The sequence below is a fragment of the Amblyomma maculatum genome, chromosome 3 (assembly GCF_055883805.1).
Source record: "Amblyomma maculatum isolate TAMU_Amacu chromosome 3, ASM5588380v1, whole genome shotgun sequence".
Lineage (NCBI taxonomy): Eukaryota > Metazoa > Arthropoda > Arachnida > Ixodida > Ixodidae > Amblyomma > Amblyomma maculatum.
This window is the reverse complement of record NC_139346.1, coordinates 98,793,404-98,821,176: the sequence shown is the minus strand read 5'-3', so window position 1 is coordinate 98,821,176 and position 27,773 is coordinate 98,793,404. Positions and strand designations below refer to the sequence as shown.

At 45.5% G+C, this 27,773-nt stretch overlaps 1 protein-coding gene across 1 annotated transcript; it reads right to left on the bottom strand.

Annotated features, from left to right (window-relative positions):
• Nucleotides 1-365: 365 nt before the first annotated feature.
• LOC146195397 (uncharacterized) lies at nucleotides 366-27,773 on the bottom strand. The gene is made up of 3 exons (XM_084596786.1): nucleotides 27,491-27,773; nucleotides 6,145-6,283; nucleotides 366-661 (listed from the first exon to the last, which is right to left on the bottom strand). Exons 1-3 carry the CDS (start codon nucleotides 27,686-27,688, stop codon nucleotides 366-368), a joined length of 633 nt encoding a protein of 210 aa, XP_084452912.1. The 5' UTR covers nucleotides 27,689-27,773.

Sequence of the window (27,773 nt, the reverse complement as noted above, 5' to 3'; positions counted from 1 at the left end):
TCTAATCTATGTCAACAATTGCGAAAGAGCCTTTCTACTGCACTAAGCCGTGAGTAGGAGACTAAAAGCGAAAAAAGGAAACTTTTATTACCTGGCTAAAGAATACTTTTATTCCAGAGGTCGCAACAAAACGATACAGAAACGTCGCATCGGGAAAGTATCAGATCATATGTGCTATCTTAATTGGGCATTTATCGAATTGTAATCACAGGTAAAAGGTGATAAAAAATCGTAGATATAATAAGGCATGTTCATTTGAACCGTTGTCTAAAACATAGCCCCTGTCAAAATATAAATGACCGGCTGTCACGTGCAGAATAGCGCAGAAAGGGAGCCATGACGTCCTAGGAAGTCTTTCAAAGCCTTCAGCCGTCCAGAAATGACAGATCAGGATCCGGAATTGGGCCATCTGCCGGCAGGTCGGATGTGTCAGCAAAGAGCCAGTCCCAGTCTATGGGCTGCTCATTTTTATCAGGATTACGCTTAGCCCCTGGCTTTTCCTTCTTCACTTTCTTCACTTCTGCCTTCTCCGTGCAAGTCTTTTTCAGCTTCAGTCGCAGATGATTTGGTTCAACAAAGCAGGTCCACGTTCCCGATGAGGGGACATCACTTTTTACGAGCTTCTGATATGGCTTGAAGTTTTTGGTGATCTTTGATGACGCTGTGAAGTGAAAAAATGTAACGGCAAGAACGAAGAGGAATGTAAGTAATTTAATGAACAGAAATTATCGGTTTTGAACTCTGGGATGGACAGAAAATTTTATCTTCGTACGCTCATTTAACAAGCAACGATGAGAATATTCGCTTGTAAATATTGGAGTTGGGAAAGTGGTTAGCATAGAATAGTAATAAATATGTAGTGCCAAGATATGTATGGACAAGATAGTCAAAGTCCCCGAGGAGTTCTATACTGATCTCTGCAGTAGCCAAAGTAGTCAGGACGACAATGAGACTAGCGGTAGGGAAAAACAGTCAGACGTTCCACCTTGACAAAGGATGAGGTCAAGAAAGCACTAGAAACTATGATACGGGGGAAATCAGCTGGAGAGGATCAGATCACTACAGATTTGCTGAAGGACGAGGGGGATATCGTGCTAGAAATACTGGCCACCCTGTATACGCAGTGCCTGGTGTCATCGACGATACCGGAATCATGAAAGAATGCAAACATTATCCTCATTCATAAGAAAGGAGACTCTAAGGATCTTAAAAATTACAGACCAATCATCTTACTGTCTGTTACGTATAAGGTATTTGCTAAGGTGATCGCTAATAGAATCAGAACATCCTTAGACTGCAATCAAGCAAAGGATCAAGCAGGTTTTCGGAAGCGGTACTCTACTATCGATCATATCCATACCATCAATCAGGTGATATAAAAATGCTCGGAATATAACCAGCTCTTATACATAGTATTCATTGATTACGAAAAAGCATTTGACACAGTTGAAACCTCGGCGGTGATGCAGGCATTGCGAAATCAGGGGGTAGACGAGCCGTGCGTGAAAGTGCTGGAAGATATATATAGTGGCTGCACACCAACCATAGTTCTGCAAGAATAAAGTAACAAAATTCCTATAAAGAAAGGTATTTGTCAAGGCGACACAATCTCCCCGGTACTATTCACAGCTTGCTTAGAGGAAGTATTCAGAGACTTGGAATGGGAGCACTATGGGATAAGGGTAGATGGAGAATACCTCAGTGATCTGCGATTTGCTGATGACGTTGCCTTGCTAAGCAACTCGGAGGATGAACTGCGAATAATTATTGATGACCTAGACATGAAAAGTATAAAGATAGGCTTGAAAATCAATATGCAGAAGACTAAGGTAACGTTCAACAGCCTCAGGAAGGAACAGCAGTTTACATTAGGTATGGAAGTACTGGAAGTAGGAGGCGAATATGTCTACTTCGGACAGGTAGTAACCGCAGATCCGGACCATGACAAGGAAATAACAAGAACAATACGATTGGGATGGAGCGCATTTGGCAAGCACTAGAAGATTATGACTAGCAGCCTACCGGTATCGCTCAATAGGAGAGTATACAACTGTTGCATCTTACCTGTAGTCACCTATGGGGCTGAAATGTGGAGGCTAACTAAGAGAGTTGTACTTATGTTGAGGACAACCCAGAGGGCTATGGAACGAAAAATGGTAGGGGTAACATTAAGAGATAGGAAGCGTGCAGAGTGGGTCAGAGATAACTCAAGTTACCGACATTCTAGTGGAAATTAAGAAGAAATGGGCATGAGCGGAACATGTAATGCGAAGAGAGGATAACCAATGGTCGCTTAGGGTGACAAACTGGATTCCAAGGGAAGGAAAGCATAGCAGGGGGCGGCAGAAAGTTAGGTGGGCAGATGAGGTTGAGAAGTTCGCAGGGGTCAAGTGGATGCAGCTAGCCCAAAACCGGGTTAAGTGGAGAAATATGGGAGAGGCCTTCGCCATGCAGTAGGTATAGTCAGGCTGATGATGATGATGAAATATGTAGTGCACGCTTCATGGAGCGAGAGAAACCAGAAACGGCACTGTTTCTTTTCCAGCCGTCGCCGTGCTGTTCTTTGTCGCATAAATTAATAACGGATTTCTCTAAAGAAGGCACTGCCTGAAAATTAAAGATGTAAAGAGTGCTGCGTATATGTACTGAATACAGGCCAGATGGCCAAAGCCAGACTAAGCTATGAACGCTTGTGATTATTGGTTGCTAGTCCCAAAATAGCGGTAACTAGGGTGACCTGGTTTAAAGAGCAAACATTCAGCATCATATTCATGCGTACGCGAAAGGAATAAAAAATGTTCGGGCACGAAGCAATACATAGTATTCGAAATAGCTTTTTATTAATTTATTTCGAAGAAGAAGGGAGTCAGCAGCCACCGAAACAAACAAAGCGCACAGTATATGCATTTATTCTCATAATAATATGAAATATCATTGGAACACGTGTCACTGAGTGACGAGAACGAAGTTAGGACACTCACTCATGCGTGCACTCTGCAACACATTGTGAGCTCTGCAATCAAATTGTTTAAAAGTATCTAAAGAGATATAACCTTGTTATGCTGCGTTATCCTATATAGAGCATACTGCATGCAACTCATGTAAACAGACCGCAGAGACGTACTCTTTTTGCATTTGCTTTAGTTGTTACTTGGTTGCTCGATTTAACCCCTGATGTTTGCTTAGTCGAAGAAACAATGGGTTCCATGTTCATCCGAATTGCTGCAAGCCAAACGATTCCAGTCGCAGATGTCTTAACCAAACTCAGCAGCTGCCGAAACTGCGACCAAGCTCACTCAGCTTCAAATGTAAACTGATACTTTCGGGCCATGGCAACGTTATTTGTGGCGCCGGATACTAAACGGCAGCCACATCTCACCTTTACCCTAGAATGATAAATATGGTGATCAATGAAACCATAGATATGGAGGCCAGAGTTGCTAATCATATGGAGATGGTATCCACCCCCCCACCCACATCAAGCCCCTAGGGTCAGAGGTTAGCAAAACCCCCGATATCCTTTCTAGCTCTCTCTCACTCCCTCTCAGGGTGTGTAGAAAGTTTTGACCCGGTTGTTAGCCTTTGGGCCCTTTCACGATAGAGCAAGGCCTGTGCAATGAAAGACTAGCGGTGTAGGAGGTATGCACACGAGTACTGTCCAGAGCAAAGTGAAGGTGGCTGAGTGCTTAAATTGCGCATCGCATATATTCCTTTCAAATTACAAGCATGGCGAAACAGTTTGGTTAAACAGTGCTGGAAGATATATATAACGGCTGCACAGCAACCATAGTTCTGCATAAAGAAAGTAACAAAATTCCCATAAAGAAAGGTGTTAGGCAAGGAGACACAATCTCCCCAGTACTATTCACAGCTTGTTTAGAGGAAGTATTCAGAGACTTGGAATGGGAGCAGTTATGGATAAGGGTAGATGGAGAATACCTCAGTAATCTGCGATTTGCTGATGACATTGCCTTGCTAAGCAACTCGGGGGATGAACTGCAAATAATGATTGATGACCTTGACAGGAAAAGTAGGAAGGTAGGCTTGAAAATCAATGTGCAGAAGACTAAGGTAATGTTCAACAGCCTCGGGAAGGAACAGCAGTTTACATTAGGTAGCGAAATACTGGAAGTAGTAGGCGAATATGTCTACTTAGGACAGGCAGTAACCGCAGATCCGGACCACGAAAAGGAAATAACAAGAAGAATACGATTGGGATGGTGCGCATTTGGCAAGCACTCGCAGATTATGACTAGCAGCTTACCGGTATCGCTCAAGAGGAAAGTATACAACAGTTGCATCTTGCCTGTACTCACCTATGGGGCTGAAACTTGGAGGCTAACCAAGAGAGTTCTACTTAAGTTGAGGACAACCCAGAGGGCTAAGGAACGAAAAATGGTAGGGATAACATTAAGAGATAGAAAGCGTGCAGAGTGGGTCAGAGAAATAACTCAAGTTACCGACATTCTAGTAGAAATTAAAAAGAAATGGACATGGGCAGGACATGTAGTGCAAAGAGAGGATAACCGATGGTCGCTGAGGGTAACAAACTGGATTCCAAGTGAAGGAAAGCGTAGCAGGGGGTGGCAGAAAGTTAGGTGGGCGGATGAGATTAAGAAGTTCGCAGGGGTCAAGTGGATGCAGCTAGCACAGAACCGAATTAAGTGGAGAAATATGGGAGAGGCCTTCGCCCTGCAGTGGGTATAATCAGGCGGCGGCGGCGGCGGCGGCGGCGGCGGCGGCGGCGGCTGCTGCTGCTGCTGCTGCTGCTGCTGCTGCTGCTGCTGCTGCTGCTGCTGCTGCTGCTGCTGCTGCTGCTGCTGCTGCTGCTGCTGCTGCTGCTGCTGCTGCCGCTGCCGCTGCCGCTGCCGATGATGATGATGATGATGATGATGAAACAGTTTGTTTCCTTCAAATCGTGTCTTTTTGAACCTTGCACTATTAACGTCATTGTAAGCGCGTATCGACCACTTACAATTCATTAGCTCAAGTCCAGGAACAAAGCATATAAGGAAAGCAATATGGACCTTATACGAAGAGTGCTATTAATAATGACATTCGGCCACAATGATTTGTGCCCAAATAAAAAAATCATGGGGAGTGAGAAACTCTAGCTCATGTGCAAATGTAATGATTTGAATCACGCATTTGACTTTTGTGGAAGCATTCGTGAATCTAGTGTCTTCTGCTCGACTCGATTGCGGTAAGTACTCCAATCAGTACAGTCCAGACCCGTAGTTGTGTTAACCAAGACAGCTCTGCCCAGATAGGCTTTTTGACACTACATTTACGTTATGGCTGCTATTGTTTGGTTTTGTTTGCGGGGTTTAACGTCCCAAAGCGACTCAGGCTATGAGAGAGAGAGAGAGAGAGAAAGAGAGTAAACTTTAGTTGTTTAACGGAATAGCGTGGGTAGTTTCCTCAGTCCAGTATACCATTGGCTTGGGCTGCCTCCCGGACCCTGGTGAGCAGGCTGCGCTGCTCAGAGAGACCCGTGTGGGCCAGCTCTGCCCCCCCACTCTGCTTGTCGGAGTCCTCCGTAGTGGAGTACTCCACTACGGCGTCTTTCATAGCCTGAGTGATTATAGAAATATAAAGGTCGAGCACTTACGCTATGAGAGACGCCGTAGTCGAGGACTCCGGAAATTTCGACCACCTGGGGTTCTTTAACGTGCACTGGTATGGCTACTATTGTATCGATGATCTGATTTCCTCGCTGATTAAGGAAATTCACGTCCAAACCCTTTGCTCCACTCATGTGCTACGAGGTTAACGCACTGCCGCTTCGGTGATAAGATATGAACACAGTTCCAAAAACCATAACGACTTTAATGACGAACTGTACACCTCGTTCTCAATGAGCCGTTATTTCAAGAATAATATGCAAGACGCTGTCTAAAATCAACATAAGACATGTATTGTCACTCTGCATGCAATTCTGAAGGATAGATGTGAAAAGGTATTAGCCGAAAGGCGTCGGCGATACTGCGCTTTTTCTGCTTAACCAAATATAAACAAATTTTCTGTAGAAAAGTGGAGAAAACGTTTATACTCGCAAACAGAAAGGCTTCTGCAAACCAAATACTGAGACCTCTGGGCGACGTCATTGTACTCAAATCTCGGGAATAAAAGGCGATGAATTACCTTCGGACTCCTCTCCTGGCCTTTTGTCACTCTTGCTTTTCTTCCGCCTCTGGCAGGTGCCACATCCACTGCCCGTGCTTTCGTAACCGCTGCTGCCTTTTTCATTCGTCTCCCAGTCATATTCGCACAGCCAGGAGCACTGTTGTTAGAGGCGTCACAGTATCAGTTGTTTATGTAGCCCATGGCCTTTTTTTGCTGCACGTGATTGCTGCCAATTTTACGCTGACTAACGACAGAATCCGTTTATGACTCATTCCCATATAAAATCAACACTAAACTACAGCTGCAGAAACTGCGACAAAGCTCAATCGGCTTCTCCTCGTAAAGTAATTCTGATATCCCCAGAGTCGGTACAAAGAGATGGGGGCGAGAGCATCTCTGGTCTCGTCAATAAGCAGCATCTTCAGATGCTCAAGGACTTGGTGGCGGGTGCGAGCCAGAATGATACGGAGACATATGGCAAGTTTTATTTCAAGAAGCATGACCCCGGGCAAATGCGGTACAAATAAAAACGTTGAACTGAGGTCAGCCTACTTTTACCTTTTAGTTAGAAAGTATGCTGCACTTTTGTCCTCCGTGCGAGTGTACGGCCTTCAACATTCTTCAACCCGCCCCTCTTTGAGTTAAATCCCTTTTTCTAACCACAAAGTTCCGTATGCTTGTGTGTGTGTAATCGGGTGACAGATACCACCTGACCTAGAGGAGGTAAGATAAGAACTAGGCCTTCAGCTGAGAGGGAAGTGTAGAGTCATTTTACAGGTTACCACATCCGAGGGTGTTGTGACACTGAGAGTCCAAGAGAAAAATTTTACAGAGAACAGGTTTTTCACAGTTCCATTCAAAATTTGTAGAAATTGTCACTTCACAGGGGCAAAATAGGTATGACCGCTTCTTCCAACCACCTCGAATTATATGTGGCATCTGACGCAGTTTTTTAGCAAGGAAATCCTATTTATTCCGAGTTATCATAGAACAAATGCCGTTATCGAAGTAACTAAGTACGAATTTTTGGGCTACGTTTTACTTATTTGAAATGAGGGTTTGAAGTGAGGAAGAAAACGTAGGAGATGCGGAATGGCTAACGATACAAAATCAAGCAATTTTTATTTTTCAGCTTAAATAATTCAAATTCATTACGTCGTGATGTCTCCAGTCCAGTAAAAAAGGCGCCGCTGTAAACTTACCCGGAAATAATAGCCGTGTAAAAATGGCCAGGCAAAAGGGGGCCGTTTATTGCGAAGCAGGAAAAAATGTCCCCAAACGGGCGCAAGCGTTCTGGAGCATCAAACTTTCGCTTCACCTGGTGTCCGGTTTATCAGTTTCACTAACCAACGTTTAGCAATTTTAAATTTTTTATTAGTGTTATATCTTTATCCCTACATTTTTTCCTTCCCATGTACTGCGGGTATGTACCGTGCTTCCCAGTGGCGAGTTACCATAATTTAGGTTTGGAAGGTACCAAAGCATGTCCTCTAACTGCTGCGGTATGGGGCAGTAATAAAGATATATATCAGCGGAAACAGAGTAACGGTGTCCCTGTTTTGCTTTCTTTTCTGAAGACAACCTTGCCTAACCCTCATCTTTAGTGATCTTGATGCACCGAATGGTAATTTAGAGACGCGTTGACAAGATTCAGAAAAGGCATTTACTGCATTGCTTCTCACCATCGAAAATTTACAGTTCTCACCAGTAGATTGACGAGGGTGTTTCGGTGACGCTTGTGGGATGTGCTCCTAAGACTACAACGCACCAATCGGGTATACCTTTCTTAGTGATTAATATTAGTCAGGCGATTAGACCGGGCTTAATATGTGCTTAATAGGCTAGTCAGCTGAAGACTGTCCAATGGACAAAACTATCCACATGGCCTGCTGTGGCCGGCTATTCCGCCATGCTTTTCAGAGTGCCTTTTGCTACACCTGTAAGCATGTAAGCTAAAAGGACTCAGATTGCAAGTCATGATTACGCATATTCTCGAAGTTAAGAAATGCTGAAAAACATGCAGCCTTTTACTATCTGAGTTGCGGAAGACTTTATTTAGAAAATGAATTTTTTTCTTTCTTGGCGTTTTTTCTTAGTGGCTCTCGAGACAGGGGCATTTTCATCCTAAGAAGTTCTTTCCAGTGCCGTATTTGTAGTGGAAATTTGTTCTGGGGCGTTTTTAAGAGAGAAAAAAGTGTTGACTAAACTTTGAAATATGAGCGGCCGGTTAGCATTTTTGAATTTTGAGTGCCCAGCTCCACTTGAATATTTCTTTTAAAGCAGGAAAAACGTCAGGATTTAGTCGAGCATCTGAATGTATCAAAGTGGGCTATAGAGCTGCTTTCGTTCGCTACACGGAGTGTAAGTATGACGAGCTTTGTATCATTCGCTCACTGTATACACTTCGTTCTATCGGCATTGAAATATTTTCTAGAAATTCGATACAAATAGCGTGCGTGAATCCTAACTCCAAATATACCGCGGATATTGAATGGGAGGTTGTTTTGAGGATGCGAGCAAGGCTCACCTCGTGGTGCACCAGCAGCTCACACTCAGAATGATTGATAGTGGTCTGCCACGGAGACCACTGCTTTGGCTGATCATTGCATACATGAGAAATATTTTACTGGCTCTTTTATGACCTTGTAGCGGTACGGATTTTACGGCATGTGGCTAGCTCACTGTGCGTGATGGCTTCCACAGAGGGCGTGCACTTGTAGAACACCTTAGTTGTATAGACCGTTTTCGCGGCGAGGAGGAAAATAGCATCAAACCGGACGCGCGCAGCGCCATTCTTCCTCTCTGGAATGTGGGGACGCGGTGATAGCTGGGGGTAAAGTGAGTTAGCAGAGGCGCCAGGGCATTCTACGGAGAAAGCGCACGCGTTGCTTAGTCTTTTGCACGCAAAATGTCTAACAGTCGAAAAGTGTATACGCTGGTTATCTAATAGGAGCGATACGCTATCTAAGGTTTTTTACATACCCCATCTCTATTCTTTCCTCTTTCGCCCTCTTCTTTCCTTCCTTTCCCTGATCATTTCATTTCCGCCGGCCGCAGTTTAGCTGCTAACGGATGTCGCGATTAACAAAACCCTTTTCTTTACTCTGTTCCTCGCATTAACAAGAAAATAACAACCAAAAGGAGATTAGCAAATTTCTAACCGCCGTTCCGCCCAACCAGGGGTTAGAGCGAACTGGTTCGTTTTCCAGGCAGGGGCCCGTTGCACCAGCGGTGCTCCTCCGTCAAGGACAGATGTCTTTGGTGAGGCAGAAGGGTCTTGAACGGTTGATCTTAATCATGAACTTTATGTACATCGATATACATATGTACACTTTTACAGGATTTCAAAGACATAGCAAACATGGGAACTGGTTGTCCTGTCTTCCTGGGAGAGACTCCCAAACTCGGTAGAGCCGATGGTGCAGGGCATCGACCTAAGACAGGAGTCAACCAATAACCACCAACAAACCTTCGGCAACTTCCGTTTACACCTCTGGTTCAGTTCCATTGGCCAGAGCTATCCAATCACTGGCCATAAGCGGCGTGATTAGGCCAAGAAAATTCACCCTCTCCCCGTGCCCGGTCACCGCTATCCGCAGCACTGCTCCCGCACTCAACACTACAGGCAGGCGAACCATGAAGCTCCTTTCCTTCTCTTTTTTTTAGTTTAGGGGAAACTGACCCTGTGAGAACTCGCGAAGATGTTCGCTGTCACGCATCTTCGCTGCAAACCCATCTGACCATCCGCCGACGACGCCTGTCTCCTTCGCTGACCGAACAAGCTACCGCCACGGGAGTGATTAAGAGCCGGTGCCAACGCTTCGCGACGCATTTCTTCGAACGAGACACGGAGGGGCTCCCGTTTCTCATTTAGGTACTCGAAGGGGATTAGCTAAACAATGCTCCGCCGTCTGACCGCTAGGCACCAGCTTACTCCTCAGCCACGTCGGCTTCTGTCGCGTTCGCTGACTGATACCAGCTACCGCCACGGGAGTGATTAAGGGCCGGTGCCGTCGCTTCGCGGCACCGTTCTTTGAACGCGACACGGAGTGGCATACACGTCCCATTCCGGGAATTAAGGTGGATTAACCAAACAATGCCCCTCTGCCTGGGCGCTAGGCCGCGCGCGTTTTAGCGATGCCTTACAAGATTATTAACAGAAGGTAAAAGATTAACACCATCGGTACGCGTGTCTGCCGCTCTACGTGGTTCCAGTTGCAACTCTTTCAATCGGGCGACCACAAGCAGCCTCTGAATTTCAAGCCCAAACTGAAAATATTTCGCCTTGACCGCCTTTACTGCGAGTTCCGAAAACTGTTTTTAAAGAAGGGGCAGGAAAAACTGAATATCAGTATAACAACGGCAGGCTTTGGGCAACAAGCGGGTAATATTCCTTGCGGCAAATATTTACCAGATGCCGCCAGGGAAAGAAAACCTATTTCGATTCAGTCACCTGAGGTTAATGAAAGTATGAAAGAACATGTCCCACTTAAAGACAACGATGCCTAATAAATTTGTTGGTAAGTTAAGTAGTGGAACAGCGTTACAATATTTTTTTTAAATACGCACTTCTTAAGGTTTTTATGCCGATAATGAATTGGAATATGGTCATAGGAATAGCTGCTGTGAATTTTTGAAGTAAGCAAATCTCGCTACGACAAATGAACTATATTTTGTTTTTTTATTTTATTTATTCATACTGTTAACCCTCTATCTGAGGGTAATTACAGGGAGGGATACACACACAAGTACAATTCTCATCGCTAAAATACACCCTATAGAACAGAATTACAGATTTGCACTGTAAATCTCCAAATATTTTTGACAAAAGCAACTTTCGATGAGGTATTATGGGACATAAATTAAGCTCATTATTTCACAAGTATAAATTCTCAATTTTCTCTTTCATCTGGATGTCAGCATCACGGCAGCGTCAGACAAACGCAGCTAGCGCCCAGTCAAAAAAATTTCAGGATAGCAGTTCCCGCCGTCGACAAGTCATCGCCACTTCCCGCACATACCGGCAAACCGGTATTTGAGTCATGTAGGCAATGCTGAAATTCGATTGCCATGGTAGTGGAGGTTTGAACATCCTGCCTTTGTCAGCCAACAAAAGAAGCCTAGGGCAGAGTATATTGATCTGAAATGGATAATGTATTCATAAGAATAGATCCCCAGCGGAGGTTTGGGAACTCCAGCAGTAGACGCTCAAGCAGAAAAGAGTATATGAAAGATCGGCTGACGCAACAAATGTAGTGCGATTTGCATTGCTCCTAAACATAGCATGAAATGGCTACATTATCTTCCTTTTATTGCTCAAATTGTTACGGTAGCCCGTCTCTAAAATCATTAAAGGATAAAAAGTAGCTCGAAAGCTGCTCTGCCTTGCTTGCTTCATCGCCCTCGCGGCCAGTGGTGCACCACCGCCTCTCTGTGCCACTTAAAAGTTACAGCCCGACCTGATCAACCGACCCGATCAGGAACATACATTTTCGCCACCTCTAACCGAATGGCCTGGGTGCTGCTGAAAAGCTTTTTTTCTATCAGCCAGGTACCTCCAAAAAGTAAACATTTGCATTCGAAAGCTCCGAAATGCCGATTTGCACTTCCTGTCGCCTGTTCCGCGGATGGGACCACACATACCAGCATGGCGGTTTGTCACGCGCTTGATAATCACCAGAGGACATCGCCGATACATGACAAAAGAGGGGGCTGGTCGTTCGATGCCCGGTGTAGCCGGTAAGCAAAAGTAATGAGACAAAGACGCGTTGACTTGAAACAACAATAAGAAGAGGTTTATAGGCTCAGAACGAAGAATACACAAAACATTTAGAGAGCAGAAATTAACATTCTAAAAGGCAACGACATGAGTGAAGAAAATCTAATTAAACGCTTCGAATTACGTATACAGGATCATGCTTTTCCGGGATGGAAGTAACAATTCAAGTAACAGTAAGGGAAAGAAAGTTCAGAGCAATTACGAACATACAATTGACCGGGGAGCGCGGCGGCAGTCCATCACTGAGTCGACGCGGACGGGCGGCACTCGAAGGCGATGGTCCTTCCGGTGCAGCTTTCGGTCTGAGGATGCGGTGCCGGCGGCGGCACTCGGGTACCCCCCGGGAGCACGCGGCAGCTCGGGTTTTCTTCTTCGGGAGCGAACTGGGCGGACTGACTTTGGAGCTTCGGCGGCTCCTTTTTAAACCCTTGTCGAGGATGCCTTGTGCGCAGGGTTGGAGTCCGAAACAAAACACACACATAGAGCGCACAAAGTAGTTCACTCACAGAGGAAGGCGCACGTAGACACACCACACTTCAGCACTGCATGGCCGCCATCTTAGGTTTGAAAACCATAACGCCCAACAAAAACAACAGTCACGTACGCCCCTAACTTCGGTTCTTCTGGGGGTCACATTGCCGGGGAAAAACGAATATATGGATATACAAAGGAAGCTGTATACTTTGGACGTAGGAGGGGTGACTGAGTGGGGAACGTACGACACAGGCAGCACGTACTCTTCTGCTCGAGCATGGAGAGAGTTGTAGCTAGCACAGGGAAAGCTACACTGTTCCTAGGCAACGTGCACGTACGCGCTCTTGCGCGCCCGACCGATGGTGACATATACAGGTCTCGTGAACATACGGGGTTTACAGAACAATTCCGCGTGTGCATAAATGCAGCATGGGCAAATTAATGGATGCCGCCTATTCTGTAACACGGTTGTTCTCAGCGTGGCCACTAGGTGGCGCCACATACACAAAATGGCAGTTTTGTGCCTAAAATCAGAGGTGCAGTCGACATTAGAAATAAATCAGAGATCCATTGGAGGATTAGCACTAGGTGCCCACGGCAAAACTACAAATGAGGCGGTACAGGGAGATATGGGCTGGGCATCTTTCGAAGTCCGAGAAGCTCAGAGTAAAATATTATATGAGGAACGCCTGAGGAAATTGGACAGTAGCAGATGGGCAGCTAAAGTATTTAAATACCTGTACTTAAAAAAGCGTTGACTCACAATGGAGGAAAAGAACTAGGAAACAAACTAGTAAGTATGCCAGTCACAGGACGCAGAAATAAAGAGCATTAAGCAACAGGTTAAAAACACAGAATGTAAAAATTGGATACATTCGATGGAAAAGAAACTGAGTATGGAATTATACCGAAAGTGGAAAATGCAGATCATGAAGGAAGATTTCTTTGATAACTCAAGAGGCAGTGCCCTACTTTTTGAAGCTAGATCAGGGTGCCTTAGAACGCGCAGCTACAAAAAGAAATTTAACATTGGAGATGATGAATGTGCTTTATGTGGTAACTCCAGTGAAACAATTGATCCTATTATACTAGAATATAATGGTATCCATCCGGAAGTTGATGCAGGCGCAATCACTGTTCCTGAAGCTTTGGGGTTTAGAGAACAGTGGCCGGGTGAATAAACCGGCGGTGGAAACTAGCAAAAAACGACTGGAAGATTGGTGGCTTAAAAGCAGGGAAGTGCCCTAATGTTAGTAATGTAGAAACAAAAATTTACTAAATAGAATGATGGTTTATTTAACCAATCTAAATCAATAATTTAGATATAGGGAGAAAATGAGCATGATAGCTACTGCTACCACCTCGTTTCAAAGGGGACGCTCCTATATTCCATTCGTCCATCCATCAGCAGCGCCAACGATAAAATGGTCTATAGATGATGCTAGAATACATAACTTACACGAGTGAATAAACACGGACAGGGAATATAGGTACAAAACGAGCTTGTTGCGTCACTATATTCTCTCAGAGTGAGTCGGGACAGAATTTCGGAACGGATATTTTACTATCAATCATATCGAGAGCCACCATAGTTTCGCATAAAGGAAGTACAAAGTCCTATGCAGAAAGTTGTTAGGCACGGGAGACGCGATCTCCCCAGTTATTCACAGCTTTCTGGTGGGAAATATTCAGAGACTTGGAAAGGAAGCAGTTATGGATAAGGCTAGATAAAGAACACATCAGTTTTTTGCAATTCGCAGATGCCATTGCATTTCCATGTAACTCACGGGATGAAAAGCGATGAATGATTGATGACCTAGACAGGAAAAGCAGAAAGCCACGCTTCAAAACCAATACGCAGACGTCAAATATAGACTTTTGCTGCCTCTGAAAGAGCAGTTTATGATAGGGAGCGAATAGTAGGAGAATATGTCTACTTGGGAAAGGCACTAGCCGCTGATCTGAACCATGAAAGGGAAATAACAAGGAGTAAGGATGGAATGGAGCGCACTCTACAAGTACTCTGTGATTATGACTAGCAGCTTACCGGTATCGCTCAAGAGGAGAGTATACAACGCGCATTTTATTTACCTGCGCTCACCTATTGAGCAGAAACATGGAGGCTAACAAAAAGGGTTCCGCTTAATACCCTAGTTACACGGCGGTATTAACCACGGTTACGCTTAACTGAGGTTACTGAACATAGCTATGGTGAACCGCCAGACGCGGTTTGCAGTTACACAGCTCGCAGCCGTTCTCAATTACGGCAGCCATTTCCCATTATGTACAACCGAAACGACGCGGTGATCGGCGGAACGAAACTGCATTTACTAATGGAGAGTTTTAGCCTACCGTGATCCGCGATCCGCTACTGGGATCCGCCACCGCGCGTTCCACTGCGCATGCCCAGACCCCCCTTGACGCCGACAGAGGGAGCCACATACTGGATGTCGGTAAGGCTCCTCTAAAAATAGAGGAGCCTTAGATGGCGGCACACAGACCTGCCGCGTCGGGACCAATTAGCTTGACCGCCCCGCCCACGCACGGTAGAGAGCCACGGTGGCGGATCGCGGATCACGGTAAGCTAAATCTCTTTAACAGATGGAGCCACATAGCTATTACAAGCAGAGCGGATCAGCCACAGTGCACCGGCGGCTGCTGGCTTGAGCAGAAACTTGCTTGTATCATGGTTATCGTTCTTACCAGCAATTTGCCCCCCCTCTTCCGTTGTCCGTATTGGCAACACACAGTTGTGGCGTTTCGACCAATCAGATGACTCGAGGTCACGTGAGATAGAGACACCGCGATAATGACGCTAACTCAGAATACGGGCCCTAGTCCATGGCGGAAGTAGAATGGTGGCGAAGGCTGGGCCCAAAAGCGGTTCAGCGGTACCGCAGCATAGCCACAGGTCGGGGGCCAACCACTCAGATTAAGAAATTGTAATACTACAAATTAAAAAGTATCAATCACCATAAAAAGAATAGACGTTTTTATAACTTTGCTTGTGAATGAGGTAAGGTATTTTATAAATACATTCCTATTTTTTTTTAAATCTTGCAACACTCTTATCGCCCTACTCCCTTGACGTTGCATCGGTCAGGAGACGCTGCCAGAGGTAACCAAGGTAACGGAGATAACGAAGCTGACGATGCACGAAACGGTTTCTTATCGCTGTCTGCTGCTCGTCTGCCGTGGTGCGGGCCTTGGTGCGCCCGGGAAAGCGTAATTTATTTCGCAAGTCTCAAAATGTCCCTTTTGCGAACATTTTGACGTCTTTGCTGGTCGCTGCTCTGTCGCCGTTTGGTGAGGTTTAATATCCCCCTACAGCCATGTTTTTCGGTTTCGTCCCCTTCGTCGTGCTGGCAGTGCGAAGTCTTTTTGCAGGATTGTATTGCGCTTAGCGTTTTATCGCAAGATGAGCCCGCACAAAGTGAGGAAGCGATGCTCTGTGACACGTTGCGACAGCGTGGACTCAACCATCGGTATCTTACCGTTTCCCGGCTGTCTTAAAGCGGTAAGCAGATCTGGAGGTTGCACATAGACTGAATGTGTCTCTAATGCTCCTGTGTAAAGCACTTTTGTTGATTCTAAAGCTGTCTGGACTCGCGCAACCTTGAAATTGCCTTGAAAACTGCTGTATACTTTCTGCCGAAGAATTTAAATGTGAAGAGTGATCCCAGTGCTCTATGCTCCTCGTATGTTTTGATGCACCTACTAATTCATGACATCTTTATTTCAGTTGCAGCTGTCATAGCTTTCTTTCTGTACATGCACGTTTCTTATCTGGTGATGTTTTGTGGCAGGCACTTTCAGCCTTTTCCATGCCTCGGCTGTGATCATTGAGGCAATTAGCCCGCTTAAACAGCGCTACTGTTTGTGCTGTCAGCGAGGTGCATTTTTATTGTTGTGATTTGTTGCTGTATTTTATTGGTTGATGCAATAAACCATGAATATAAAAACCATAATTGTTCACTTCGTACACTCTGTTGCCAACTGGGCACGACTGCCCTGTTGCACCAGTGTTTCTGGACCGCACCTTACTGTGCTGAGGGACAAAGTAAATGGCCGAATTACTTGCATGACTTGCAGCAGTATTTGTATTATGAATTTGCATGCGTGGTTTCTATTTAGAAGTGTTGCTGCCTTTATATGCCACCACCTTTGCCAACCACTTTCATTGTGCCTGAGTAACTGCTTTTAAACAAGGGCGTAAACAACAGAAACTCAAGTTCTTTTAGATCGCAAAGGTTGGCGCGCGCTGAAAGGCAACAACCTTCAAAATATACAGGCTCGTCAATGCAACGCAGCGGTTAAAAGAAAAAAAAACTTTTTTATAATTCGCCCCAATGTAAACGTATGCGTGACGTCGTTTGACGTCATGGCCCCCAATTTTCATTGGTCGCTGGAGCCCATGAGCCGCCAAGTTTTGTACGTATAGGCGTCTATGGAGCCTTCGCTACCATAGTACATATACCTTGCCTGGTCTAAGAGATCGAAAAATGTGGTCGGGCAGGTTAAAGGTGCGACATCAGAGCGCTGACTAACAACTGAAATTTATCAAGAAGGATTGCTTTTTATACCAATGTATCATTCATGGAAGAGAAAAAAATAAACAGATACCCTGATAAACAAAAGTTTCTTAGCTACTATAGTGTCACACCAATGCTCGGTGACAGTCGACCGTGACAAAGACGACAAACGTATGTTGAAAAGGCGCGTGCTACGAAGAAGACGGCTGACAAAGAAGAAGACGCGAGAGACTGCCCCGCTAGTTAAACGTTCGACCAGAACACCGACCTCAGACTAAACGTACTCTTACATTTGATGGAGGCTGCTCTTTATTCCCCTCTCACGCTGGAGCTTCGCAGTCGCACACTCGCTCCGCCATCCGCTATGACTAAGGCAGCAAGCCGGACCGCTACACCATGCTCGACTGTTTCCACCGCTCCGCGTGCCATCCTGTGCTCTGGTGGGCTTCGCCAACGGGATCCCATCTTTTTCAGTGGCGCAGATGACCAGGATGTGGATGACTGGCTATCCTCATATGAACGCGTAAGCGCATACAAGTGCGACGATACCACTAAGTTAGCTAACGTCTTCTTGTACCTGACAGATATGGCCAATTTATGGTTTCGCAACCACGAACCCGACCTGCCCATATGGTCGGCCTTTAAAACGAGCTTTTCCGAGGTATTCGGGCGCCCCGCCGTGCGCAAGCTCCGCGCCGAACAAAGCCGCGAAGCCCGCGCTCAGCTTCATGACGCAAAATTCCCCAGCTACATGGAGGACATTGTGGATCTATGCAAACGTGTTAATCCATCTATGTCCGAAGCTGACAAAATCAACAAAATTCTGAAGGGAATCTCCAACGATGCGTTTCATATGTTGACTGCCAGAAACCCGCAAACCGTCGTTGAAGTGGTTCAGCTTTGTCAAAGTTATGACGTCCTCAGGAGGCAACGAGCTTCTACTCGACGTTCTGTCATGAACGATCGGTTATTCCAGCCTCCGACAGCATGCGGCCTGCATCTGAACCACCTTCCCTCCTACCCGATATCAAGGCTTTTAAACGGGAGGAAATGGCTCGCCAACTGTCGCTCCTCCCTGTTTCTGCTGGAACCACCCCATCACTAGATCCTGCACTTCGACGCACCATCCAGGAGCAGGTTGCAGAAGTTTTACCGCCAAGCTCTCAACTTACGCCTGTGACAGTCCCGGTAACGTACGCCGCTGTCACCGCCAGACCACCACCGTGCCCTGTCGCGTATGCTGCGCCGTTACCACCACCACCACCTCCGCCTCGCCCTTATCAGCCTCCTCGACGTCGGGTCAACAATCCCGTCGGGTCAACAATCCATGGCGGACCTCCGACAACCGCCCAATCTGTTATTCATGTGGCGTTCCTGGCCACGACGCCCGGCTTTGTCGCCAGCCCGCGCAGCCGTACCGCAATGGCCCCATCTGTACAGTTCCAACTACAGTTCAAACTATGAACCTTCCCCTCCGCCTGTCGCTGCTGGCACTTCTACCGACTCATTTTATCCGGACCGCTCCTCCCACTCCTGTCGTCGATCGCCGTCTCGCCACCGTCGTTCCCTTTCGCCATTGAGCCGTCGCTCTCCTGCTGGACGGAGGAAAACTAACGGCCGCAGTTCCGGAGGCAAGAACTGCGTTTTCTTCTACTTGTGCAAGTTCTGTTTTCCCGGTCAACGTTATCGAAGTGTTTGTTGATGGCGTCGCAGTTCTCGCGCTTGTGGACACTGGGGCCGCTGTGTTTGTTATAAGTGCCAACCTTTGCCGCCGACTTCGTAAAGTTACGATGCCTGTTACGCAGTTTTTTTCTCCGATCTGCCAGCTCGCATCGCATTCAACCTCTTGCGGTGTGCACAGTTCGAATTTTTATTCAGGGTGTTTTGTACGTCGCCGAATTTCTTGTGCTGTCTCACTGCTCTCACGAACTGATTCTGGGTTGCGACTTTCTCCCCAGTCATCATGCAATTATTGATAGTGCCCGAACCAGCATCGAATTGTCTCCGCTTTCACCTGCTGCCTTGTCTGATACACCACTCCACGTCGATAAGATAACCGTGGCCGAAGATACAGACATCCCCGCCTGCTCTACCGTCTTCGTGCCCGTTTCCTGCGCCTGCTTTTCCAATTCAATTGTTCTTTTCACTCCGACGCCTGCCGCTAATCGTCGCCATTGCTTAGTCCTGCCTTTCGCCCTTTTGACCTTCTGTGGTGGCCACAGCGCCATGTACGTCTCTAACCCGTTGCCTTGTCCGTCAACGCTTCTTCGTGCAGAACGTCTTGGTCATGTCGAGCCCTTTCATGACGCTATGACATATCCCGTCTCAGAAGACCCAGCCCCACTTCAGCTCGATACTATTGACTTGCCTGCGTCTGTACACAACGAAAACTCCCCTGCAAATTTTTCTGGCTGTCTTGACGCCAGCCTTTCAGCAGATCAACGCTACCAGCTCGTCAGCTTACATCAGCGCTTCCGTTGCTCATTCGACTTTCCTCAGAAATCTTTGGGGCGTAAATCCGTTGTCACTCAATCATCGACACCGGTACGCACGCCCAGGTACGCCAGCGCCCTTATCGCGTATCGGCTGCAGAACGTCAAGTTATCACCGAGCACGTTTATGACATGCTTCAACCTGGCGTCATCCAGCCTTCGCACAGCCATTGGGCTTCTCCAGTTGTTCTCGTGAGGAAAAAGAATGGCTCTATCCGTTGCTGCGTAGATTATAGGCGATTGAACAAGATAACGCGAAAAATTCATGACTTTCTCGATTGCATTCAAGATGCCGAATTCTTTTTGTCTCTGGGCCTCCGCTCGGGCTACTGGCAGGTACCCATGGCAGCTGACGATCAACCAAAAACCGTTTTGTGACACCTGACGGTTTCTATGAATTTACCGTCATGCCGTTTGGATTGTGCAACGCACCATCCACCTTCGAGCGCGTGATGGACACAACTCTGTGCGGAATCAAGTGGCATGATTGTCTTTGTTACCTAGACTATGTTGTCGTGTTTTTATAAGATTTTACGTTACATTTGGATCGTCTCGAGCGCGTGCTAAAGTGTTTGACTGATACCGGCCTGCAACTAAATTTGAAAAAAAAAAATGCTGCTTCGGGGCTCGCCAGCTTCCTATATTGGGACACGTTGTTTCGAAAGACGTGTTCGTCCAGATCGTGCAAACCTCCGTGCAGTAGCTGAGTTTCCACGCCCAACTTCCCTAAAGAAGCTGCGTAGTTTTATCGGGTTGTGCTCCTATTTTCGTCGCTTCGTCCGCAATTTCGCTTCGATCATCTCGCCGCTGAATAAGCTCCTTGCCGGTTACGCCATTCTTTCGTTTTGGACGTCCGACTGTAATGAGGCCTTTTCGACGCTTCGGCGCCTTCTAGTGTCGCCTCCGATTCTCCGCCATTTTGACCCTGCGGCGCCTACCGAAATTCACACTGATGCCAGCGGTGTAGGTCTCGGCGCAGTCCTTGCACAATGAAAGCCCGGCTACCCAGAATACGTTGTTGCTTATGCCAGCCGCACCTTAACAAAGGCCGAAAAAAACTATTCTGTAACCGAAAAGGAGTGCTTGGCCATCATTTGGGCCATTGGAAAGTTCCGCTCATATCTCTATGGTCGTCCCTTTTCTGTTGTTACGGACCATCACGCACTTTGCTGGTTGTCCACCCTAAAAGACCCATCCGGCCGTCTTGCTCCTTGGGCCTTCCGCTTACAAGAGTATGACATTCAGGTCACCTAACTGTCTGGCCGTAAGCATTTTGATGCCGACGCTCTCTCTAGGTCACCGCTTCCATGCGGCTTTGACGCGACAGCTATCAGCATAGGTGACTCATCTTCACTAGAATTTACCGACATGCCCTTGGATCGCTTCTCTTCTCACGCTTCTATCTACACCTTCTCTACGCCCAGCTTCTAGAAGGCTTCGCCGCCAAGCTCGTCATTTTGCAATCCGCGACGGTATGCTTTACCGCCGAAATTACCTTTCCGACGGACTCAAGTGTTTGAAGTTTGAAGCTTATTGTATTTCAAAGGTTAACAAAACATGAATACAGAAGGAGGTCCCAAAGTCAAGGACTGCGGAACGGGACCTCCTATAATGATTATTGAAAATAAATACATATTGAGCAGTTGCAGAAATTATACAATATTTCGCCTCAGTGGGTTGGGGCGAATGAAACATTAATTAGTACAGGCACTATTGATGTAATAACAAAGAATAAACACCTAATCACAAAGAAAACATAGGAAGCAATTCATAAAAAGATATAAAGGATAACACTGGAACAGATTACCTTGAAAATTACGATAAGTGCGATAACAAAAACTGACGAAGAGCGGATTTAAAGGCAAAAATAGTTAATGATTGTTTGATAGTTGTAGGTAATGAATTCCAAAGAGTGGTAGCAGAGAATCGGGCTGATTGTTTCCCATAATTAGTGTTTGGTTTAGGCAGCAAGAAGTTGTTGTTGATGGCGAAACGTGTGTCCGTACGACGCGGAATTTGATCATTGGTGGTTAGTGAGAAGGGAAGTAGCTCTCTAACAGATTTGTACATTAGGATACATAAACTGTAGTTGATTATTTTCTTCACAGAAAGAATATTGTGTGATTGGAGCAAACGAAGGGCATTTTCTGAGCGGTGACTACAAGTAATAATGCGTACAGCTTGATTTTGGATAATTTGCAGGGAAGATAAGTGCGAAGGGTACGTGTTTCCCCAAGATGAAATGCAGTACTGAATGTGAGTGTGGATGAACGAGTAATATAGAGAAATGAGCGTGAGAATATCAAAATACGGCCGAACTTCAATTAGCACTCTAACGCCATAAGCCATTTTACGAGAAATAGATGTGATGTGAGTCCGAAATTTTAGATGTTTATCAAGTTCCACACCTAAAAATGACACATGATCAGAAGCAAAGATAGAGTTAGAGCCGATGTTAACAGACGGAGTTTCGCAGATAATTTTATGACATGAGCTGAAAACTATAAAACTAGATTTGGATGCATTAATGGACAGCATATTATCCCGGCACCAGCTTAATACATTGTCTGCATCAGCATTCAGTTTTTCAACCACCATGTTTATGTGTGAACCCGAGGTTAAGATGGTGGTGTCATCTGCATAAAGAAAACAGTTAGAATTATTAAGGCGCACAGGGAGGTCATTAATGTACAATAAAAATAAGTGAGGACCAAGAAGTGCACCTTGCGGAACTCCAATGTTTGTGATCTTGTATTTTGAATATGTCTCTGATATGAATACCGCTTGTTTTCTTTCGAATGAATAGCTTTTGATTAGAGTAAGGGCAGGCCCAGTTATTCCGATAGCGTCAAGCTTATTGAATAGAATAGTCCGGTCCGGCGTTCCGCAAGGGTCGGTTCTGGGACCGCTCTTATTCTTGATTTACATAAATGACTTGCCTTCCTGTGTTTCTTCGAAAATTTGCCTATTTGCTGATGACTGTGTTTTATACCGTAAACTTGCTGATAATTCCGATATCCTACTAATCCAGAATGACCTTAATAATATTAGCGAATGGTGCAGTAAATGGTGCATGCAATTAAACATTAACAAATGCAAATCAATGAGGGTATCTCGAACTAATGTAACAAGTCCTATGTATATGCTTAATAACGTCCCATTAGAATCTGTAAAGTCATACCGCTACCTTGGTGTAATCGTTACTAGTGATCTAACCTGGAAATTGCATGTCAACTCCATCATCGCTAAAGCCAATCGTACTCTCGGATACATTCGTCGTAATTTCTCCCTTGCACGATCATCATTAAAGCTATTAATGTATACAACATACATTCGTCCACAACTGGAATACGCCTCATCTGTTTGGGACCCCGGTCAAGCAACACTCATACACTCCGTTGAGGCAGTACAAAATCGCTCAGCCCGGTTCATCTTAAATAACTATCAAAGGACAGCCAGCGTTACTAATATGAAAGCATACTTACATCTCCCGCTGTTATCTACTCGAAGAAAACTATCCCGCCTCTCACTTTTTCACAAAATATACTACCATAACTCCACCTTGCGTTCCTCATGGGTTCAGCCACCATCCTACATCTCGTTTCGCCGTAACCATAGTCAAAAGGTAAACATTCCGCACACAAACACAGTTGCCTATTTTAACTCCTTTCTTCCCCGCACCTGTAATGATTGGAATAGCCTCTCTGCATCACTAACAAGTATAACTGAAGAACAAAAATTTAAATCCGCGCTGCAATCTTTCTTTTTTGCCTAGTTTTAAAACTTACTGTATGGTTATTTGCATAATATCATTGTATACTGTTGCTTATTATATTTTTATATTGTTGTTTTTAACACCTATGCCATTTTCCTAAATTTCCTAAATTGCACATGTACCTTGTTCTTTTTTATTTGCTTTGTTTTTCAGATTTGTACGCTTTTGTTAAACCTTCTGTTTTATATATATATCCTGTATGCGCCCCTCCCCTCTGTAACGTACAACTGTACCCTGAGGGTATTATAAATAAATAAATAAATAAATAAATAAATAAATAAATAAATAAATGCTTTGGAGAGATCGATGAATAATGCACCAGCGATGTTACCCGCATCAATGACGGATTTAATTTGATCAGTGAGAGCGATCACAGCTAATTCAGTAGAGAATCCTAATCTAAAACCAAATTGGTTAGGCGAGAGAATGTCAAATTTAGATAAATAGTTATTTAGTCGGACAACAATGGCTTTTTCGATGATTTTACTGAAAAATGACAGAATAGCTACAGGGCGGTAATTGGAAATGTTATGCTTATCTCCCTTTTTGAAGATAGGAATGAGCTTAGTCTTTTTCAGCGCAGTACGAAAAATTCCGGATTTGAACACCAGGTTAATAATGTGAGCGAGGACATCGCAAATGAGATGAGCAATCATCTTTATGCGAGAAGAATGTATATTATCCAGACCTGGACTGGTGTCCTTCATATTGTGTATTATTTTGCAGATCTCGTCAGGTGACACAGAAAAAAAAGAAAATGCTATGGGGAGATCGTTGTAATGTATTACTTGTAGCAATGTTAGAATTACCTGATGGTAAATCAAATGAGTCACTAAACGCTTCAGCAATGTCTACCGGGTTGCTAAATGTTTTCTCGCCTGAAGAAATTGCAGATATGGGAACTTTGGTGGCGGTTCTGTTTAGGAATGCTTTAATAATTTTCCACTTCTTGTTAGCGTCATTTCCGGCTAGATTTAACTCTCTTTCATAGTATTTTTTCTTAGCTGTTGTGAGGAGCATGCTTAATACATTAGAATAATTCTTATAGCGTGCTAGAAGTCTCATGTTGAATGGTTGTTTTTTGCTCTTTTTATAGAGGTTATCTTTTTTCTTTAAACTGTTTAATAGGCTGGAAGACATCCAGGGATTAATCGGAGCTGAATATTTTTTATTGCTCGTAGATACAGTGGAGCATTGATTAACAGCATTAGAGATAATAAGAAAGAACTGGTTAAATGCATTATAAGCGTCTTCAATGGCCTTGATTACTGACCAGTCAACACTGGCAATCCGTTCAAGGAATAATGCAGCACTCAGTGTTTTTTTTAATGCGAAGTGTATGCCTAGCCAGGTTAACACAGTTATCCAGCTGAATAAAAATTGGACAGTGATCAGTTAAATCAGCCTCTATGACACCTGCGTCGGGGGCGGTTATTAGGTTGGATAAGGCGTGATTTATAAGTGAGCTTGAACCACTCGCCGAAACGCGTGTCGGAATGGTAATAAGATTTTCAAAACCATGAATGTTTAAAACATCCAAGTAATCTTTATGTGAAGGGCAGATGGGGTCTAATGTGTTAATGTTGATGTCATCCGTTATAATTACATTTGCGTTCCATAGATAACGCGCTTAAGACTGAGTGTAAAGCTGAACAGAAATCTTTGACAGGAGACGAGGGTGATCGGCATACGCAACCAATGATTAAATTTTTTTTATCTCGTGAAAACAAAGATTCATCCGGTTCAATCCAGACAGATTCACAGTTTATCACTGCAAGAGCTAGATCAAGTCGGTGACGATAATGATAGCTAGAGGAAATAAAGATTGCTGTGCCACCATGAGCGCTATCGTTACGATGGCAGTATTCTGCGCTGTAAGAAGGTAACGAATATAGTTCTTTATCTGTTTCGGACAGCCAAGTCTCGCTGACGCAGATAACGGAAAACTGGTGTTGAGTAGCTGATAATAAGTTAGCAATGTCGTCCGAATGTTTTCTTAGACTTCGTGCATTAAAATGAATTAAAGATCTACAAGAAGGGGAAAGATGAGATTTTAGGTTTGAAGGCGTGAAGTACGAGGCCATCCTAATGAACGAGAGTGGATCCTTGTCATTCCTCGGCACCTTCGTTCGGAAATATGCGGCGCTTTTCACGCCGATCCTCAGTGTGCCCACGCCGGAGTGTTGAAAACTTTATGTACTGCTTCGTGCGTCATTACGTCCGCGCATGCCAGGAATGCCAACGCCGCAAAACCCTCCACACCACTCCACCGTTCCGATGCAGCCCTTGCCCTGCCCCAATCGGCCATTCGACCGTGTGGGTATTGATCTTTACGGGCCACTACCAGTCACTCCAGCTGGTAACCGTTGGGTTATCGTGGCTGTTGACCACCTTACCCGCTACGCAGAAACATCTTTACCTTCTGCGTCGGCGCCGGAAGTTGCGTCTTCCGTCCTGCACCATCTCGTTCTGCGCCACGGTTCACCTAAAGATTTGCTCAGTGACCGTGGCCGTGTTTTTCTTTCCGAGACCGTTGAAGCCCTTCTTCAGCAGTGCCGCGTTGTCCACCGTTCTACCTCGGCCTACCATCCGCAGACAAATGGCATGACGGAACGTTTTAACCGCACCGTGAGTGACATGCTGGCCATGTATATTGCGTCCGACCACTCAAACTGGGACCGGATTCTCCCTTTCGTCACGTACGCTTATAGTACTGCCATACAAAGCACGACCGGCTTCTCCCCCTTTTTTCTTCTAAACGGCCGTGAACCCACCTCAACTATGGACACGGTACTACTCCCTTATTGCTCTGACACCTCCGAATCGACCACTGTCTCTCAAGCGGCAGCATATGCAGAAGAAAGTCGCCAGTTGGCCCTATCATTTACAACCCAGAACCAAGGTCACCAGCAGTTCCTTCGCGCACCGTCTTGTCCAGCTCTGTCATACAGCACAGACTCCCTCGTGTGGCTTTGGGTTCCTGCCACCCCCTCCGGCCTCTCTACCAAACTTGCTTCCAAATATCATGGCCCATATCGGGTTATTTGCCAGACCTCTCCGGTGAACTACGTTATAGAACCACTTGCACCGACACCGGATATGCGTCGCTGCGGCGTGAAACAGTGCACGTTGACCGCCTCAAGCCCTGTTATGACCCGCCTGTTGTGTCGATGCCATGAGTCGGCAGGATGCCTCCTTTTTCTCCCGGGGATAATTGTAGTGTCACACCAACGCTCGGTAACTGTCGACCGTGACAAAGACGACAAGCGTATGTCGAAAAGGCGCGTGCTACGAAGACGGCTGACAAAGAAGAAGACGCAAGAGACTGACGCGCTAGTTAAAGGTTTGACCAGAACACCGACCTCAGACTAAACGTACTCTTACACTACAGTTATCTACAACCTGTGAGTAAAAAAGAAACGAACAATCTATTACTAGTGTGAGCACTGATTGCAACCACGCAATCTCATTCCTGCGAAGGCTGATCGACCGTTTTGCCAAACATGTCGACCCATCTTGCCAGATAAAAAATGCTTCAGCCACTTTGTGCGATGCTTTATCATAATTTCGGTACAAAATTCGCATGCCCTTACATTGAAAGGTTCTTCGCAAAAACTGAGTTCTATGCGGCATTTTGTTTTTTTTTTCCGCTCAATACGACTTTCATACTTAAAATGGGAAACGTGAACGCAAACAGTAGTTTTTGCAAGAAAACGAGCTCCAGGGGCTGCGACCTCTGAAAAAAAAAAGCCCCTTTTTTGCGCAATTTGCAGGGCCCATCAAGGCGTTATTCTCAGTATGCAAGGCTGGCTGTGTAGCTACGTGCGCATCACTTCAGGTGACTTGACAGCTCGATTTAAAAGGGTATTGATTATTTGAACAACGTAAAAAACCTTACACACTTATTGTATGCGTTCGAGCAACTATCAATTCTAAAAAAAAAACTGCTCTACAAGGCGTTTCCGAGTACGTCTTCTGTGAAAGCGGCAGATTTGCGCCCATCGCAAATTGGCCCCCGAATGCAAAAAATCCACTAGCTGGTCAGCTTAATCAACTGCTCATTACACATGAAATCACGTTTAAATAGGCGCAATACACTATCATCCGGAAAGCATTTCAACTAAATACCCGAGTATACCCCAAAGCCTCAACGGCAAACGAATTCTTACTGCACCAGCAGCCCGTCCAGTCTTTGCATCTTAGTTTGCGCAGTGCGCTGCTTAACGTAACGCCGAATGGTCTGACTTCAGTCGCATCATGAAATCAAACCAGTTCAAAACACCTAGAGAGGCACCAGATGAACCGAACTTACCGGAAGGGTGCCTCTATCGAGTGCGGTGGACGGGAGCTCTGGCCGAGAGTACTCCCTTGTCGTCGCTAGGCTTGTATTATTTGGCATCGGCGCGACTGCAGACGACACTAGTGGATTGAGCAGCGCTATAGTAAATGGGCTAGTCTTAGAACTGTCTACTGTAAATCGCTTTGTGCAACAACAAAATACAGCTATCATTGCTTATGGCGCCGCCTTAGCAGAGAAGCCAATGTTTAGGCACCCTGCGCATCTAACTCCGGACGGATCGGCTTTGACTCCGGAG

Excerpts from the sequence above, each read along its gene's own strand:
- LOC146195397 (XM_084596786.1), bottom strand. The coding sequence starts at position 27,688 with ATGATAGCTGTATTTTGTTGTTGCACAAAGCGATTTACAGTAGACAGT. Across the intron at positions 6,284-27,490 it reads TCGATAGAGGCACCCTTCCG|TGCTCCTGGCTGTGCGAATA; the intron begins GTAAGTTCGGTT and ends CTCTAACAACAG. Across the intron at positions 662-6,144 it reads GCCAGGAGAGGAGTCCGAAG|CGTCATCAAAGATCACCAAA; the intron begins GTAATTCATCGC and ends TTCACTTCACAG.